The sequence below is a fragment of the Lissotriton vulgaris genome, chromosome 5, assembly GCF_964263255.1.
Source record: "Lissotriton vulgaris chromosome 5, aLisVul1.2, whole genome shotgun sequence".
Classification (NCBI taxonomy): Eukaryota; Metazoa; Chordata; class Amphibia; order Caudata; family Salamandridae; genus Lissotriton; species Lissotriton vulgaris.
Window position 1 is genome coordinate 1331573275 of NC_141693.1, and position 17347 is coordinate 1331590621.

Sequence of the window (17347 nt, forward strand, 5' to 3'; positions counted from 1 at the left end):
CATGCCTCCCCTAGAGGGAACCAGAGGAGACCCTGACCTAATCCACCTCTCAGCTGAGACTGAAGAGGGGGAAGAGGATGAGGATCTATCTGGGGATGAGGCAGATAAGGGACAGGTGGAGGTCATCAGACTAAGCAGGTCCAACTTAAGTAGGCATGAGAATGGATTTAGGGGACCCCTGTGCCCACTCTCAGGCCAGCTTAACATTGGGAATGGACGAGTTAGGTCTCTATCCAGAGGCTCTAACAGATCCCTTCAAACCAATGGCTCTCACAACTCTTCTCACAAGGGGATGACATCCCCTCAGAGGAGAGTGTATGAAGCTAAAGAAAGGGCAGTCAATCTGAGGATTGAAAGGGAAGAACTTGCCCTGGCCAAAGAGAGGCTTGCCTTTGCTAGAGAGCAACAGTTAAGTGGGGTAGTCCCCACTGGTGGCAGCATTATACCTAGCAATAGGGAAAGGAGTTTTGATACAAAGCACCTGAATAAGATAGTGCCCCCCTTTAAACAAGGGGATGACATCCACAAATGGATAACTGCTTTGGAGAGGGCCTGCACTGTGCAGGGTGTTCCCCAAAGTCAGTGGGCAGCTATCTTGTGGCTCTCCTTTGAAGGTAAAGGTAGAGATAAGCTCCTCACTACTAGAGTTGAGGATGCTAACAATTACCAAGTCCTGAAGAATACACTGATTGATGGGTTTGGCCTAACCACTGAGCAGTACAGGTTGCTGTTCAGGGATACCCAGAAAACTCAGTCTCAGGATTGGTATGATTTCGTAGATTGTGCCACTAAGGCTTTGGAGGGCTGGTTGCTGGGCAGTAAGGTTACTGATTATACAGGATTGTACAATTTGATCATGAGAGAACACATTTTAAACAATTGTCAGAACCAGTTGTTGCATCAGCATCTTGTTGACTCAGATCTGACCTCTCCCCAGGAATTGGGAAAGAAGGCAGACAGATGGGTCAGAACAAGAGTTAAGCAGAACCAGGGCCAGAATCAAGGTGGTCAGAAGAAAGCAGACCAAAAGGGTAAAGATTCTAAGGGGGAACAAAATGACCAGAAGTCTTCGACAGGTCCCCAACAACCCAAAGAGGGTGGGGGTCAGGCTCCCCAGAAAAAGAAGAATCAAGAAGGCCAGTCCAAAAGGTGGTGCCAATACTGCAAAAGTAAAACTCACTGGTTTAGTGAGTGCACCAAGAAAGGAGGAGGACAGACTCCTGCCACTGCAGCCCCTAAGGCACCTGTGCCCCCTAGTACAGTCAGCAGTGGTAGTGCACCTCCCAAGGATTTAGATGGGTTAACCTTGGGTTCCGAGGGGTATGACAACTTAGTTGGCACACTCACTCAGGCTGTCCTTGTCTGTACAGGGGATGTGGATATGTCCACTGATGTCAGTCCCAATACTTTGGGCAAATACAGACAGACACCTTTAATCAATGGAAGAATGGCTCAGGCCTATAGGGACACTTGTGCCAGTGTCACAATGGTGACACCTAACTTTGTGGACCCTGGACAGATCATGCCAGGTACAGATTTCCTGGTGACCAATGCAAGCAATGTCACTACCAGCCATAGTATGGCAATTGTTGCTTTCTCCTGGGGAGGGGTAAATGGCCAGAAAAAGGTTGTTGTTAGTTCAGACCTCCCAGTGGATTGTTTGTTGGGCAATGATTTGGAGTCATCACAATGGTCAGAAGTGGAGCAGAGGACTCACATGGAGATGTTAGGCTTGCCAACACATGTGCTTGCTGTGACCAGGTCACAGGCCAGAAAATGCCCCACTGAACAGGTGCTGGATCCTGGAACAATGGACCAGACACCTTCCAAGAAGAAGAGCAGTAGGGTTAAGGCATTGCCTTCCCCCTTGCCCCAGGTTGAGGATCAAGTCTCAGAGGAGGCTGACCTACAAGAATTGAGGGAAGCTGAGCCTAAAGAATTTGAACTTGATCAAGTTGAATTTCTGGGCTCAGGGGGACCCTCAAGAGAAGACCTGGGGAAGGAACAGTTAGACTGCCCTTCCCTTGAACCCCTCAGACAGCAGGCTGCTGCTGAGGCTGCTGGGAACGCCACAGGTACCCACAAGGTATACTGGGATGATGGACTCCTGTACACTGAGGCAAGAGACCCCAAGCCTGGCATGACCAGGAGGCTGGTTGTACCCTTGACTCAGAGAGGTTTCCTTCTAACCTTGGCCCATGAAATTCCCTTAGCAGGTCACTTAGGCCAGACAAAGACTTGGGACAGGCTTGTCTCACACTTTCACTGGCCTCACATGAATGAGGATACCAAGGAGTTTTGTCGCTCCTGTGTCACTTGCCAAGCCAGTGGTAAGTCAGGTGGCACAACAAAGGCCCCCCTTATACCAATGCCTGTGGTGGGGGTGCCCTTTGAAAGAGTGGGGATTGACATTGTTGGTCCAATGGAACCCCAGACAGCATCAGGGCACAAGTTTATACTGGTGGTAGTGGATCATGCCACCAGGTATCCTGAAGCTATTCCACTTAGGACCACTACAGCACCTGTAGTGGCAAGGGCCCTAGTTGGAGTATTCTCCAGAGAGGGCTTCCCTAAGGAGGTTGTCTCTGACAGGGGTGCAAACTTCATGTCAAGCTACTTAACTGCTATGTGGAAGGAATGTGGTGTCAACTACAAGTTCATTACACCCTATCATCCACAATGCAATGGGCTTGTTGAAAGGTTCAACAGGACCCTAAAAGGGATGATTCATGGACTACCTGAAAAGCTCAGGCGTAGATGGGATGTCCTGATACCCTGCCTTCTGTTTGCTTACAGAGAGGTCCCACAAAAGGGGGTTGGCTACAGCCCTTTTGAACTTTTGTATGGGCATCCTGTGAGAGGCCCCCTGTGTTTGGTAAAGGAAGGATGGGAGAGACCTCTCAAAAAGCCTGCAACCAACATAGTGGACTATGTACTTGGTCTCCGCTCCAGGATGGCTGAGTATATGGAGAAGGCATCTGAAAACCTTAAGGCCAGTCAAGAACTTCAAAAAGCTTGGCATGACCAAAAGGCTGTCCTGACTGTTTACCAGCCTGGACAGAAGGTGTGGGTGTTGGAGCCAGTGGCCCCAGCAGCACTCAAAGACAAATGGTCTGGGCCCCACACAATTCTTGAGCAAAAGGGAGAGGTCACCTACCTGGTGGACCTTGGAACTCCCAGGAGCCCCCACAGGGTACTCCATGTCAACAGGCTCAAAGCATATGTCGACAGGAAGGACATGAGCTTGCTCATGGCCATTGATGAGGGACAGGAGGAAGAGAGTGACCCTCTCCCAGACCTGCTCACTCAGAATCCTGATGATGGATCAGTGGATGGTGTTGTCTTTTGTGGCAGCCTCTCTGAACATCAACAGAAAGACTGTAAACAGGTTCTTCAGTCTTTCAGACATATGTTCTCTCTAACACCCAGCCAGACCAATTGGTGTACCCATGAGGTTGACACTGGTGACAGCTTGCCAGTTAAGAGTAAAATCTACAGGCAGCCTGATCATTTTAGAGACTGCATCAAAACTGAAGTGCAGAAAATGTTGGAGTTGGGAGTAATTGAAACCTCAGATAGCCCTTGGGCTAGTCCAGTAGTTCTAGTGCCAAAGCCTCACACCCAGGGTGGTAAGAAAGAGATGAGGTTTTGCGTAGACTACAGAGGTCTCAATGCAGTCACTAAGACTGATGCCCACCCAATACCAAGGGCAGATGAACTTATAGATAGATTGGCTTCTGCCAACTACTTGAGTACATTTGACCTGACAGCTGGGTATTGGCAAATCAGGTTAGCTGGTGGATGCCAAGCCCAAGACAGCATTTTCAACCCCTGGTGGGCATTATCAATTTGTGGTAATGCCCTTTGGTCTGAAAAATGCACCTGCCACCTTCCAAAGGTTGGTGAATAATGTTCTCACTGGGCTGGATGACTTCTGTGCAGCATATCTAGATGATATTGCTGTCTTTAGCTCCACCTGGGAGGATCACCTGGTCCACCTGAGGAAAGTGTTAGAGGCTCTGCAAGCAGCAGGCCTCACTATCAAGGCCACCAAGTGCCAGATAGGGCAGACACAGGTTGTATACCTGGGCCACCTTGTAGGTGGAGGCCAGGTTCAGCCACTGGAGAGCAAAATACAGTCAATCGGGGACTGGGCTCCTCCAACCACCCAGACTCAGGTTTGAGCTTTCTTGTGCCTGACTGGTTACTACAGAAAGTTTGTCAGGAACTATGGATCAATTGTGACTCCATTAAATGAACTGACAAGTAAGAACATGCCAAAAAAGGTTCAGTGGACAGCAGGCTGTCAAAAAGCATTCGATGACCTAAAACAGGCCATGTGCACAGCACCTATCCTCAAGAGTCCAGACTACTCCAAACCATTCATTGTCCAAACAGATGCTTCTGAGTTGGGTGTGGGAGCTGTTCTATCTCAACTGAATTTTGATGGTCAAGACCAGCCCATTGCTTTTATAAGCAGAAGGCTGACCCCCAGAGAGAAGAATTGGTCAGCTATTGAGAGGGAGGCCTTTGCTGTGGTTTGGGCCCTGAAGAAGCTGAGGCCATACTTGTTTGGCACTCACTTCAAGATTCAGACCGACCATAAGCCCCTCTTGTGGCTAAATCAGATGAAGGGTGAAAACCCCAAACTGCTTAGGTGGTCCATTTCCCTACAGGGGATGGACTTTACAGTGGAACATAGACCTGGTACTGATCATGGCAATGCCGATGGGCTCTCCAGATATTTCCACTTAGAACAAGAAGACTCACCTGGTCAAGGTTAGCTTATTGTCCCAAAGTTTGGGGGGGGGGTCATGTAGGAGAGTAGGGTCTGCAATCCTACGATCACCCAGATTTTTTGCTTTTGTTTCACTGGTTCACGACTTTCTCTGCCTGTGGGCCTGCCAATCAGACCCACAGCCTGGCTGTTCTTTCTTTAAATTACGACATGTACCCTAGGTGCATTTACCAATTGGAACTGGGCCACCTTATCAGACCCTGTAACTCAGGGCATAGGTGTACCCAGGGCCTACCAGGGGCTGAAGCATGTATTATGCCACCCCTGGCTGGCCTCCTAAATCTGACACAACTGGCTGCATGACAGCTGGGGCAAAGTTGTGTAATCACCCTTTGCTGTAGATATAGTATACCTATATCTAACCCTAAAAATGGACACACAGATTCCTATCAGTCACTCCTATGGCAGGCCTTGACAATCCTGAAGGCAGAGTGCTTGGAATCGTGTGAAATGGTGCTCTGGCATGAGCTGAGCCCGTTTACAGCTTGCGGAACCAAGTCCTAATAGCTGTTCCATGATATCGCATACCATATACTCCTAAGTGCATTATAATCCTCGCGGTTAAATGCTATCTTTGGTATGGCTTTATCAAAACATGTCGAGTAAGGTGTCATACGAATTGGAATACTAACCCCTCGCCAATTCTGGCGACGGGGTTAGCATTCCACCCTTCTAGAGGGACACGACATGTATGTAACTGTGAACCCCGGTTAAAGTTAAACGAAGCCTCAGCTCCACAAAATGGATGCTGCCACCACAGACACGAGTCTGACCTCCTGCTGCTGGGAGTCCTTCCAGCGAGGAAAGCTTGGACAAAGGGTTTTTCTGTCCGGGGCGGTGCTAGCACCATCCCAGACAGGGTTTTGTGTATCCTGGGTAGGCAGGGCTTTACAGGAAGGTGACTGCTGAGTGGCACCCCGGTGCTCACTAGGCATAGGCCGGTCAGAACCAGTTCCAGGGGCACACCAGCCCCTGGCCTGGGGGAAGTCCGGCATGGGAGAGGGGTGTAACCACCCCCCTTCCTAGTCCCACCCATAGGCAGGACCTAGTCACCGGGTCAGCCCCTTTTCTTAGTATAAAGATAGGAGCGGGCCCCCTGTTCAAATTTGATCATCTTTGGAATCAAGACACGACTTTCTACAAAAGGACTTCAAGATTTCTTCTTCAAGATTCTCCCTTGTGACTAAGGAGTAGTCACCCTGCATCCGCAGGCACCATCTAAAGAACACTGCGGTCTGCTGCAAGTCCTTCCTCAGGAATCCGACGACACAGCTCGACGAGACCCGGCTTCCCTGGCACCTCTGACCTCTACTCACCTCTACAGCCAAGCTGAGGACCGTGAGTGCGACGAGACCTCGAGGGTCCGGCTATCTTCAAGACTGCACGACTTCTTTACAGCAAGTCCGCCGAGTAATTCACTGGTGAGTGCTTTGGGGTCCGAGAAGCCCCGACCCTGAGCAGCTCCAGCACCGAAGATCAGCCCTCCAGCATCTCCACGATCTGCGTGGGGCCTTCTGCTTTTTGCTGCTCACCGCGTTGTTTGGCTACTAGCCCGCTGGCTTGTGGCCTTTTTCACGACGCCCGACGACATCACTGCTGCTGGTCTGGTTGCTCCAGACTGGCCCTTGCTCCCTTCCAAGAGAGGAGCACCCCGGACCCTCCTGGTCCACTTCAGACGCCATTTTAGGTCCACCGCGTGGGCTTGAATTTGTCAAGGCTTTGTTGCCCAATCCTGGGTCCAGCGACGCCGACAGCTTCATCCATCGTGGGACAGCTCGCTCCTCCATCCTGGTCGCCGACAACGCCTCCTGGTCCGTGAGATCTGCAGAGCCCAGCGTCGCCCACTCACCTAGTCGAGGTGACTACCATCCGGTGCCCTCCTGGTGCCATCTGACTACTGGCTAGTAGTCACGAACTTGGTCCCCTCTGCTTTCAGGTTTCGTCCATCTTCAAGATCCAGGCTTGGATCACTTCGAACTCTCTTCACTGGTCGCCTGCCAGCATCTTTCTTCCAGGCTCCTGGTCCGTCTACGAGGATTCCCGACGTCTTTTGAGACCTATGCAGCTGCAGCCCCTGGGCTAGGTAACTTCGGCATTTCGGTGCCCCAGCATAGCCTCACTATCCAAGGGTCAGAATCCACTTTCGTTTTCCTCCTACCAGGTCGGGTTCGCCCGAGAACACTAACTCTGTGAAATCTAGCTACCATAGACTTTGTCCCGCATCACGCGTGAGAGTGCACACTCTGCACCCGAGTCCCCTGGGTCTCCTAGAAGTAATCTAACGATTCTATAGTCAAGTCCTAGCGATTCCAAAGCCTATTAGTACTGTACTTACCTGCTAGTAATTTCGCATTCCACTTTCAGAGTATATGGTTTTCCGTGCCCCTCGGGCATTTGTATATACTGTGCTAACTTAAGTATTTTCGTAAGAGTTTTGTTTTGTGCTTAGTACCCTGTCCTCATAAAGAGTACAGGGCTGTTGTGATTCTAATAAATACACTGTTTATTTTCATAACACTTGTGTGGTGTCCTTTCACTTGGTGTTCAAGGGGTATATGTGTGGTATAACAGCTGGCTTAACACGCCCTCTCGAGTCTTTAGCCTTAGACTGCTCGTATCCACGCTACTAGGATAGCTGGTCTATAAGGTTGACTTACAACCAATCATCAATAAGGGCTGTTGGACTGATACATAGTGTTCACTAGAATAGTGAGGACTGCATATCAGGCCACCTTCTCACACGAATAATAATTTTTAAAAAAAAGGAATAGAGAAGAAAAGACAGAAAGAAAACGAAAATAAGAATGGAAAAGGTCTGAAAAGAGAAAGAAAATAAAAGTTTGAGTGAAGAATAAAGGATAAATAAAGCGCAAAAAGGGCGCACAAGTGAAAAAGAGAAAGAAAGAAGACAGTGCAATAAGAAAAAGGAAAACAATAAGTGAAAGGAAGAGAAAGGACATAAAGAAAAAGACAAATCGACAAAGAGAAAGAAGAAAAAGAAAGACAAAAGAAAGGAGCAGAAGAGAGTGGAAGAAGCCAGAGAAGGCTAAATAAAAAAACAGAAAAGAGAAATAACACAGAAAAGAAAGGACATAAAAAAAAGTAGAAAAGAAGGAAGAAGATAAAGAGAAAAGAAGAAAATAAAGAGAAAAGAAGAAGAAAAGAAGAAAGAAGATAAAGAGATAAGAAGAAAATATAGAGAAAAGAAAAAAAGAGAAAGAGAAAAGAAGAAAATAAAGAGGAAGAAAGAAGATAAAGAGATAAGAAGAAAATAAAGAGAAAAGAAGAAGAAAGAAGATAAAGAGATAAGAAGAAAATATAGAGAAAATATAGAGAAAATATAGAGAAAAGAGAAAAAGAAAGGAAGAGAGAGAGAAAAGAGGATAAAGAGAAAGGACAAAAGGAAAGCAGAAAAGAAGAAGAAAAGAAGGAAGAATAAAGAGGAAAGAAAAGAAAACAAAAGGAAAGACATAAATATAAGAATAAGTCGCAGGAAGGATGCAAATATAAGAAAACAAGGAAATAAAGAAGAAGAAGACTAGGAAAGCCCAGAAGAGGCTGAAAAAAAAGGGGGACAAATAAGAAAGAAGTAAAAATAAAGGAAAAGCCAGAGATAAGGCCAAATAGAAATAACAAAGAAAAGAGGGACAAAGATCACCAAAGAAACAGAAAAGAGAAAAGGAGAACATAGAAGAAAAGAAAACAAAAGGAAAGACACAAAGACAAAGGAAATAAAAATGGGTAAAAAGGAGCAACGTGACAGGACTTTGGCGCAGGAGAAACAGCAACAAAAGGAAAGGACAAAGACATACAATGAGCAGAGCGGACAGGCGCCACCAAGGAAGATCAAGACAAGAGACACTGCATGGCCAGGACCAAAGGTGGTGAGACAGAAAGAAACAATATCGATATTCAGACAACCGGTTCTCCAAAGATTCACTGGCGGTGACGAAAGGGAAAGGATCGATGATAATGGCTGTCTCCGACCGACAACAAACAACAAGGAAAAGATAGCGTTTCAAGGAGCTAAAGGCGGATGAAGAAGAAATGGCAGCGGCAACTGCAGCCACATAGAAGGAGGAAGATAGAGGACAAGGAAGCGATGGAGACACTAGATCACGAAGGACATTCAGTAAATAACAGAGACTCATTGAAGAGATGTAGAGTGACAAGTTCTCTCTCTCTCTCTCTCTCTCTCTCTCTCACTCTCATTCTTTCACCTTCATCAATATAACTGTGAATGAGGACTATGATAAATGTGTCACGAACATTTGTTTGCAACAAGGGGGGAGATGTTGTGACTTACCTGTAACAGCAGTTATCCAGTATTGGTATCTTTCATAGATTCACATGCAACCCACCCGCCTCCCCTGGAAGGGCTCACCTTTGTCCTCTCAGTAGGTACTACTTAGCACTGTGCTTACGAAAATCTGAGGGACTAGGGCTCCTTCCAGGAAGGTGAGGAGGGTGATAGTAGCTGATTGGCTCCTGGCTAAAGTTTGGTCCTTTTTACATAAGGACCTAGATAGGCTACTAATGTGAGGCCTCTAGCCTAGTACTAAGTATATGTCCATGTGACATTACTATAATTATTTACCGGGGACTCCCACCCCGACGACGGGGAATGATTCAGGCATATGAATCTATGAAAGATACCCATAATACTGGATAATTAAATCCGCTTGCTATTATATTGTGTGTAGAACGGGAATATAAAGCCCATTGTACAAAACTATACTTCAGACTTACAACTCAATCGAAGGGGTTAATCCAGAATGGTAACCTGTGCAGACCATATGGCTTGGGAATCCTTCATTACAAGCAAGTCATTAGTCCTTACGCCCCATAAAACTAATTATTCACTTTACCAAATCACAAAATTAATCCTTCAGAGTCCTTCACCATTTCATCCCACTGACCCTCATTGTTACTCACATAAAAGATGGACATTGGGCCTGCGTTGAATGCAATTGGGATTCCTAAAATGAACGCAATCTGAGATATAAGGACCAAAATAGTTGCAGCTGCAAGGAGGGCGTTCATCATTATTTCTGAAAAGTAGGTAGTGATGGCTCCGACGTTCAAACAGCCCAACGCCAGCTGAAAAAAACAGTAAAAAGGGTTGAAGGCAAAACAAATTTAAGAAGCATCCCTTCAAAGGCAATATACTTGCCTTCAGAGAAACCAGGAGAATTCCCACTGCCTGAAACAAAGCTGTACCCTATTGGGGAGTCTCCTAATTTCTGTGTAGGCTATATTGACTGTCATAGATTAATGGCCTACATTTACATGGACCAACATCTGCAGTGGATACATTCACATCTTTCTGCTAATTCAAGAACATTTCATACTCATGGTTCAAAATTAAAATGTTATTTACTTGTTGAGGAGTATGATGCCTTAGAAAACTTTATTGATAAAGCCAATACGTCTGGTGCTTCTATTATACATACACAGATCGAGTTAATGTCTGAGACGGTGCTCTGTGCATACACGTATGCTAGACCCATCAGTGGCAACTCTGTTCCAGGTTTTGCAGAGCACAGAGCGCCAGAGAGCCAACCACCACCAGGAAGACGCCGTGCTATGACTCTCAACTCTTTTCCAAGCAAAGCTGTTCAAACCCTGCCAAGGTCTCCCAGCACATTTCCTACCTCGGAGCAGCCCGACTTCTCGACCGCTGGAACACGGAGCGCAGTGGTGCGTAAGAGCGAGTGAGCGCGGCTCCTGAGTGGGGCGATCGAGTCCGCAGCAGCGAAGAGAGAGACGCCGAGCGAGGTGAGGACGCCGAGCCGAGCAGAGACCTATACCTACTTCTCCACGCTCTCGGCCCTTGCCCCAGCCCTTAACTTCTACTCCCAACAGCTTGTGATAGCCACAGGGGGAGTAAAAAACAAAAAAATAACATATCCAAGTTGTCCCTTGCAGCAGGGGGATAAACTACACATCAAAGGCTGATTGATTCTTAGCCGCCCGCAGAAGGTCTGCGGCTAAGCTCCATACCCCCCGCTCCTGCACTTTTCTTCTGGGGGTGTCTGCAGCTGTTTCGTTTTGTCTTTGGCCCCCACCCAACCCCTGGGGTTCTCCCTTGGGCGGGGGAGGAGCAGAGGTACTTGTGGCCTGTTCTGTGGACCCCTCGCTGACGTGAAAGGAGTGGCGTTGAGATGGAGGTTGAGATAGAGGTGGTGACGGAGCCCTGAGCCATAAACCCTGAGTTCTGAATTCCATTATATCATTTTCGAGTTGCAGCGTAATCTCAGAGCCCCGCACGCATTTGACTTGAAGCTTGAAACCTACCCTGTGAATCTCTATACACGCTACAACTCGACTACGGTCTGCTTTCTCCACATCATCCACATCATTTCACATATTGTGACACATAAGAAAACCAACGCTTAATAGTTGATTAAGTAAAGCAGCCACTAGAAGTGGGCTCAGGTAAAGAAAGAACTGTGGGTACTCCAAAAAAACGCACCCGAAAAAATCAAGCACCCAACGTACTAAAAAAGGCTAGAGCTAAAGCTCAAACCAAGGGGGCGAGTCAGATGCTAATCTCACCAATAGCTAGGATGTTTGAAAGATCTACAAAAATCCCACAGAAATTTGATTTTATGAGATCCAGCCACTGCACTCATTGATTTTATGAGAGATCCAGCCACTGCACTCATGTCAATGCAATTAGAACCAGATTCAAAAAATCTACAGCCCCAAATCAAACCAACAAATGAATCGAAAGAGAACTTAGATTTAATAGATGAAGTTGGGGTTGACTGGGCTTCAGATCAGATTATAGATCAGCAAGTGAAAGTTAGTGATGGACAAAGTAATGGATACACAGAGGAAAAGGATTTACTACAGCTAGAAAATCCTTTGAATCAAATATTTTGAAAAAAGAAACGAAATATAGAGTGTTGGATAAAAACAGGATTATAGTAAGATCAAAGGAATTTAATCACTTTGATACTACCAAGAACACATTCAATGAAGGAGTTCCGCTCCCACTAGAGGTCAGAGTGGATATTAGAGAAAAAAAGCACAATATAGTCAAGAAACACCTACTGGCTTCTAAAGCAGGGCACCGAAAGTACCATGAGAAGGAAAAATTTGACCATATACCAGGAAATCAACAAATAGACATCATTGGATCAATCAACTTGGAACATGGCCAAACCTTGCAAACAAAAGCTGGCGGTGAAAAAAATCACAGTAAAAGGCCCTGAAAATCAAGAACAATGACAACAGGTGAATACTAATCAACTACAGACATCAGTTAGTACAAATAAAACAATAGGAAGCAATGAACAATCAGCATCTGTAAACGAATTTGCCACTAACGCCAAAACATGTATCAGCAATTGTAGAAAACATGTATCAGCAATTGTAGAAAAGAAAGTAATTATGAAGATATCAATACCGATCAGGTTTCAAAGAAACAAACTTGGATAAAAAAACAAAAGAACAAGAAAAACAGGATGCAGGAACGATATGGGATATACACAATCAAACATCAGTACTAACCCTTGAAGCACTAGCAGCGCAGTCAAACAAAATGGAAATTCAAATAGACATACTGGGAGTTATGGCCAATGCAGTTGCCAGAATCGAGAATAAATTAGCCGAATTAAATAATCTAATAATAAAAGGACAAAGCGAATCAGAGCCAAGTTATATCCAGTGTACATGTGCTGCAATAATTAACAAACTGATAACTATTCCGGACCTTGTGAATACAATCTTGGAGGATGTCAACGAAATTGTCTGCATAAGAAAAAAGGATAACTGTAAGGAGGACAGATATCAATATAATTCAAGGAAATTAGCACTAGTAGAAAAACAGGAGCAATCGATAAAAATAGACACCGACGATGTTAATACATCAAACGTGATTAAACAACCGAACACAAATCATGAAACAAATAATACTAAAGCTAATAGAATACTGTCGGACTCACTACATGAACTGAATAAAGAAGGATCAAAAGATGAGGACTCGGTAGCCTTTGAAATAACAAAAAGACAGAGAAAAATACTGCGTAAAGCAAGAAATAAGTCCAAAAAGGAAAGTCCTGCACAAACTAATATTGAAATGGATACATCTAATAAAGACAGAGGAACAGTAATAGATACCAAATTAGATTCACTGCCCAATATAAATGAAGTAGGAAGAAAAAATATAAAGATAAAATCAACAGATGGCAACATCAATGGGATGAAACATACAAATGCTAAAAAAACAGTGAAGGAGATGACAAATATTATGATATTTTTTCTAAACCATCTGTCTCTTGTTGCAAACAAAAACTGGCCAAACCTAATACCAGTACACTCATTGAAATCCCCAACCAATCCAAAGAAACGATGTCCAGGACTATACCAGAATCTGGAACACCAGTGCCTAACGAGAATGATTCACAAAATTATACACGTCCATCAATTCGAAAGCTAATAGAGCGAGATGAAAAAACTTCACCAGGCCTTGTTAGGATATGTAACCATAAAGATGATCTTCCGGTAAGGAACGACCTTGGGGCTGACAGAACAAAGATATATTCTTGGAAAGTAAATGAAACAATAGATGAAATGACATACTCAAAAACCCAAGATAATCTAGTAATTGAAAGAAGAGGTCAGAACAGGCAGATTACTTATGCGGAGCATGGAAGTACTGAGGAAAATAATAGTGAAACTAGGCTCCTAAAAAACAGATCCACACAACTAGTCTTTAAACCACATTATGAATCAAAAGGAGCACACAATATCTTAAATAGAGGAAACATCCTCCAGCTAATGAATACTTTAACAACGCTTGAAAGGATAACATCAGAAGATATCGAATGTGTAGGTTTTCAGCCCAATCCCGAAGGAAGACTTCCACTAACGTTGGTAACAGTGGCCACAGGGTCTATAGTGGACTCAATCCTGAAAGAGCATGGAATCTTTCTAAAATGGGGGATATTAATCAGCCAACCGCCTCCAAAGGTTTATCCAACACCCCTCTTAAATATAGGAAGTCCTTCAAAAAAATCACAGCCCGAAAAAATCGTCAGTGTCTTTTCTATATTAACCCCTTCCATGCTCATGACGAGCTCAGCTCGTCATGAGGCACAGTTGAGCTGTGCTGATGACGAGCTGAGCTCTTCATGACACCAGCAAAATGGCAATTTCCAGCACAGGGGAAAAATAACCACAGCAGCGATGTGGTTAAAAAATCCTCTTGGCAAAACAAACTTTGAAGAAAAAAATGGTCCAATATAATAAAGAGAGCGGACAGAAATGAGGTAAATGAAAAATGGATCATGCCATCCTTGCACGGTAATAAAGGGCATTGACAAGCTTCATTACAAGCACTACTACAAGAACAGAGTATGGCCACTTCTACAATAAAGATATGCTCATGGAACATAAATGGGATTTGTGGACTATTGAATCACAATCAAATAGTATTATTGCAGGAAACATGGGCAATGGACCCATTTATGTTAAAACATTACATGGGATATTTCGAACCTGCAATTAAATATCAGAAATTTGGTCGTCCCTGTGGAGGTCTAGCAATATTTCTATCGATTGAACTAGATGCTAAACATGAGCAAATACAGACAAATAATCCAAATCTTCTTGCAGTAAAATTACGATATAAATCTTGTAAAAGCAGGTTATATAAAATTCTAATCTTAGTCAACATATACATACCTCCAAAACAGACCGCAAGAAAGAAATGACTTCTGCCATAAACAATTTACTATTGGAGCAAATCTTGGAAGAGCTGTTGGCTGACTATATCGTAACAGGTGATTTTAATATAAACTTGTTAATACCTTTTGTGCGGGATGACTTCGTCCCGTCCCAAAATCAAAAATGGGAAATCCCGGAACCAATAATGGAACCTAGAGCATCTAACAAACAAAATAGAATAGGGAGAAATTTGGAAGTGCTGTGTCTCAGAATACTAAATGGTAGATTCACATCAGACTGTCCACCTGCTTGTTCTTTTCACTCAAGTAACGGTAATTCACTCATTGATTACACATTAACATCATTGTGTATTTTCAACAAAGTGACATCTTATCGCTTGAATAAAGTCTCGGACAGCGACCATAGTCAACAAATTACTGAGATAAAGCTATCCTGCCCAAAATCTGAAAACTACCTTGACAATCCAAGGCTAGATCTGCACCATCAAGTACAGGAAACTTATATGGAAACTTGAAAATGCGGATGAGATTACAGCAAAGTCAAAAAATCTAGTTAAGGAATGCTTTGCAGAAACAATGACAACAACCATCATGGACCAATGGGAAAAATGTACACAGAAAGTAGTGAATTACAACACAAAAACAACTGGTGTACAAAGTAAAAAAATGACCCAGAGTGAAACAAGTGAATCTAACATCTTTTTTCCGTATATTGTAAGGAAAATTAGATGTACGCGAAATAGACTTAGGAACCAGCTAACCAAGTCTCCACTCAAAGAGGAAATAGTGGCATTATTAAGAAATACAAACTATACTTTAAGGAAATTAATTTTGAATGAAAAAAAGACAAGCCAGACAAGAACTGTGGACAAAAATCTTTCACGCAAGCACATTAAAAAACTCGCGGGAGTTCTGGAGATTAATTAATGGCCTAGTCAGACCAAATAAATCTGCTATAGGATGTAGTTTATCTGAAGAAGAATGGGTGACGTTTCTTAAAAAACATCTAAATCCTGAACCCACATCATATAATCAATGCATTAATCATGAAAACAATACAAAAGCTGACCTAGAAGGCGATTGTGAAATCTTTACAACCAAATCTCAAGTGGCCAGACTGATAAAGAAACAAAAGGATGGGTCCCCTGGCCCCAATGGTATCCCTTTTGCATTATACAAGGAAGCACCGTATTTTTGGTCTGCCTATCTAACCGACATCTTCAAAGAAGTTGTCCAGAGTGGACAAATCCCGAAGTCATGGAAAGGATCACTAATAACACCTATCTTTAAGAAAGGAAATTGGCAATTGCCGGAAAACTATCGCCTAATTACCTTAGAGGATACAGATGCAAAATTGTTTGCTCAGATTCTATTGATGAAATTAACTGATTAGGCAAAGGAGAAACAGGAATTGACCCCGAACCAAACAGGCTATATCAAAGGCCTTGATACATCTACAAATATTTTAACATTATTGGTAATAATTGTGAGGCAATTTTATCTAAACAACCCTTATACCTGTGTTTCGTAGATTTTAAATCTAATTTTGACTGTGTTCACAGTGAACTTTTGTGGGAAAAACTTAACAACCAAGGAATCCTGGATACTTTGTTAAAGATGATAAGGCTTCTGCATTTCGAAACTTGGGTCAGGGTGAGGATTGTGAGGGAAAAACACTAACCAATGAAATTCCTACATCTAGTGGTCTTAAACAAGGGTGCGTCTTAGCCCCCCTACCTTTTAATTTATTTTTAGCTGATCTTTCTACTGAGTTACATGATATCAATGCACACCCTCCAAGGTTAGCACATAAACAGATATCCAACCTATTATATGTGGATGATGTCATACTCCTAAGTCACACCAAAGTTGGTATGCAACGACTAATTGATGGCATTTTTAAGTATTCAAAGTAAAATGGTATGTAAATAAACGAAGCTAAGACCAAGGTAATGGTAATCACAAAAAATGTGCGACTTAAATTTAAACACAAATCGTTTTTGGATGACAAAAAATTGGAGCAAGGAGCTCGTGATCCGACCCAAGACACCACAGTCGGAATGCGGATCAGTGATCGACATCGTTCGGGCACAGGAACCACATTGCTTGAAACCCGTCTTCCTCGACGACATCCTCGACGAAGAAGAAAATCTCAAAAGAGAAACTGTAACACCAAATAGCAACAAGATACCAAAAGTATTGCAGAAGATCCCAGACACCGTTAGCGTCGACGCCGCGGAAAAAAGGGAACTGACGTCATCACGCCGACGTGGGCCTTATATGGAGTCGGTGACGTCAGACGGAGTCGCGCGCAATGCCGTGCTCCTATGACGTCGTCCACGCCGGCGTGCTACGAAGAATTCTCCGAACGTTGCTGGCGCAAGGGGGATATTCACAAGGTGAGGAATCCACACGGCAGATGTATCTATCAGAAGGTGCTCTAGCATGAGCTGAGCCTGTCTAAGGCTTTCAGAACCATGTCCTTATAGCTGTTCTATGATATCGCCAAACCATATATCTTTAAGTGCATTATAATTAGGGCTCCCGGTTTTATGGTATTTTTTTTTTTACCATTTCCGTCTGTATTTATCCATATTTATTTTTTGGCATTTTTTCTGTATTTATCCACATGTATTTTTGCCACAAGCAAAAGATAACGCTACAGCTAGTATTTTTGGACATTTATTTAAATTGAAAATTTTATTCGTTTTCTAATACAGTATAATATATATTGTACTAGAAAATAAATAACAAGCATTGTCATAGCCAATAGGTCTCGCCTTTGGGAACTTATAAGTATTTAGTTATGCAGCACAATATCCTTGATGCAACAACATCAACTGTTGCATGGACA

The 17347-nt window shown here is 43.8% G+C and overlaps 1 protein-coding gene across 1 annotated transcript in view; it reads right to left on the reverse strand.

Annotated features, from left to right (window-relative positions):
- SLC26A8 (solute carrier family 26 member 8) overlaps window positions 1–17347 on the reverse strand; it is a 3386895-nt gene that overhangs the window by 2929649 nt on the left and 439899 nt on the right. Inside the window, exon 2 of the mRNA XM_086923258.1 lies at window positions 9734–9898. Within this exon, the coding sequence (XP_086779384.1) occupies window positions 9734–9898 (165 nt within the window). The remainder of the gene's footprint in view (window positions 1–9733; window positions 9899–17347) is intronic.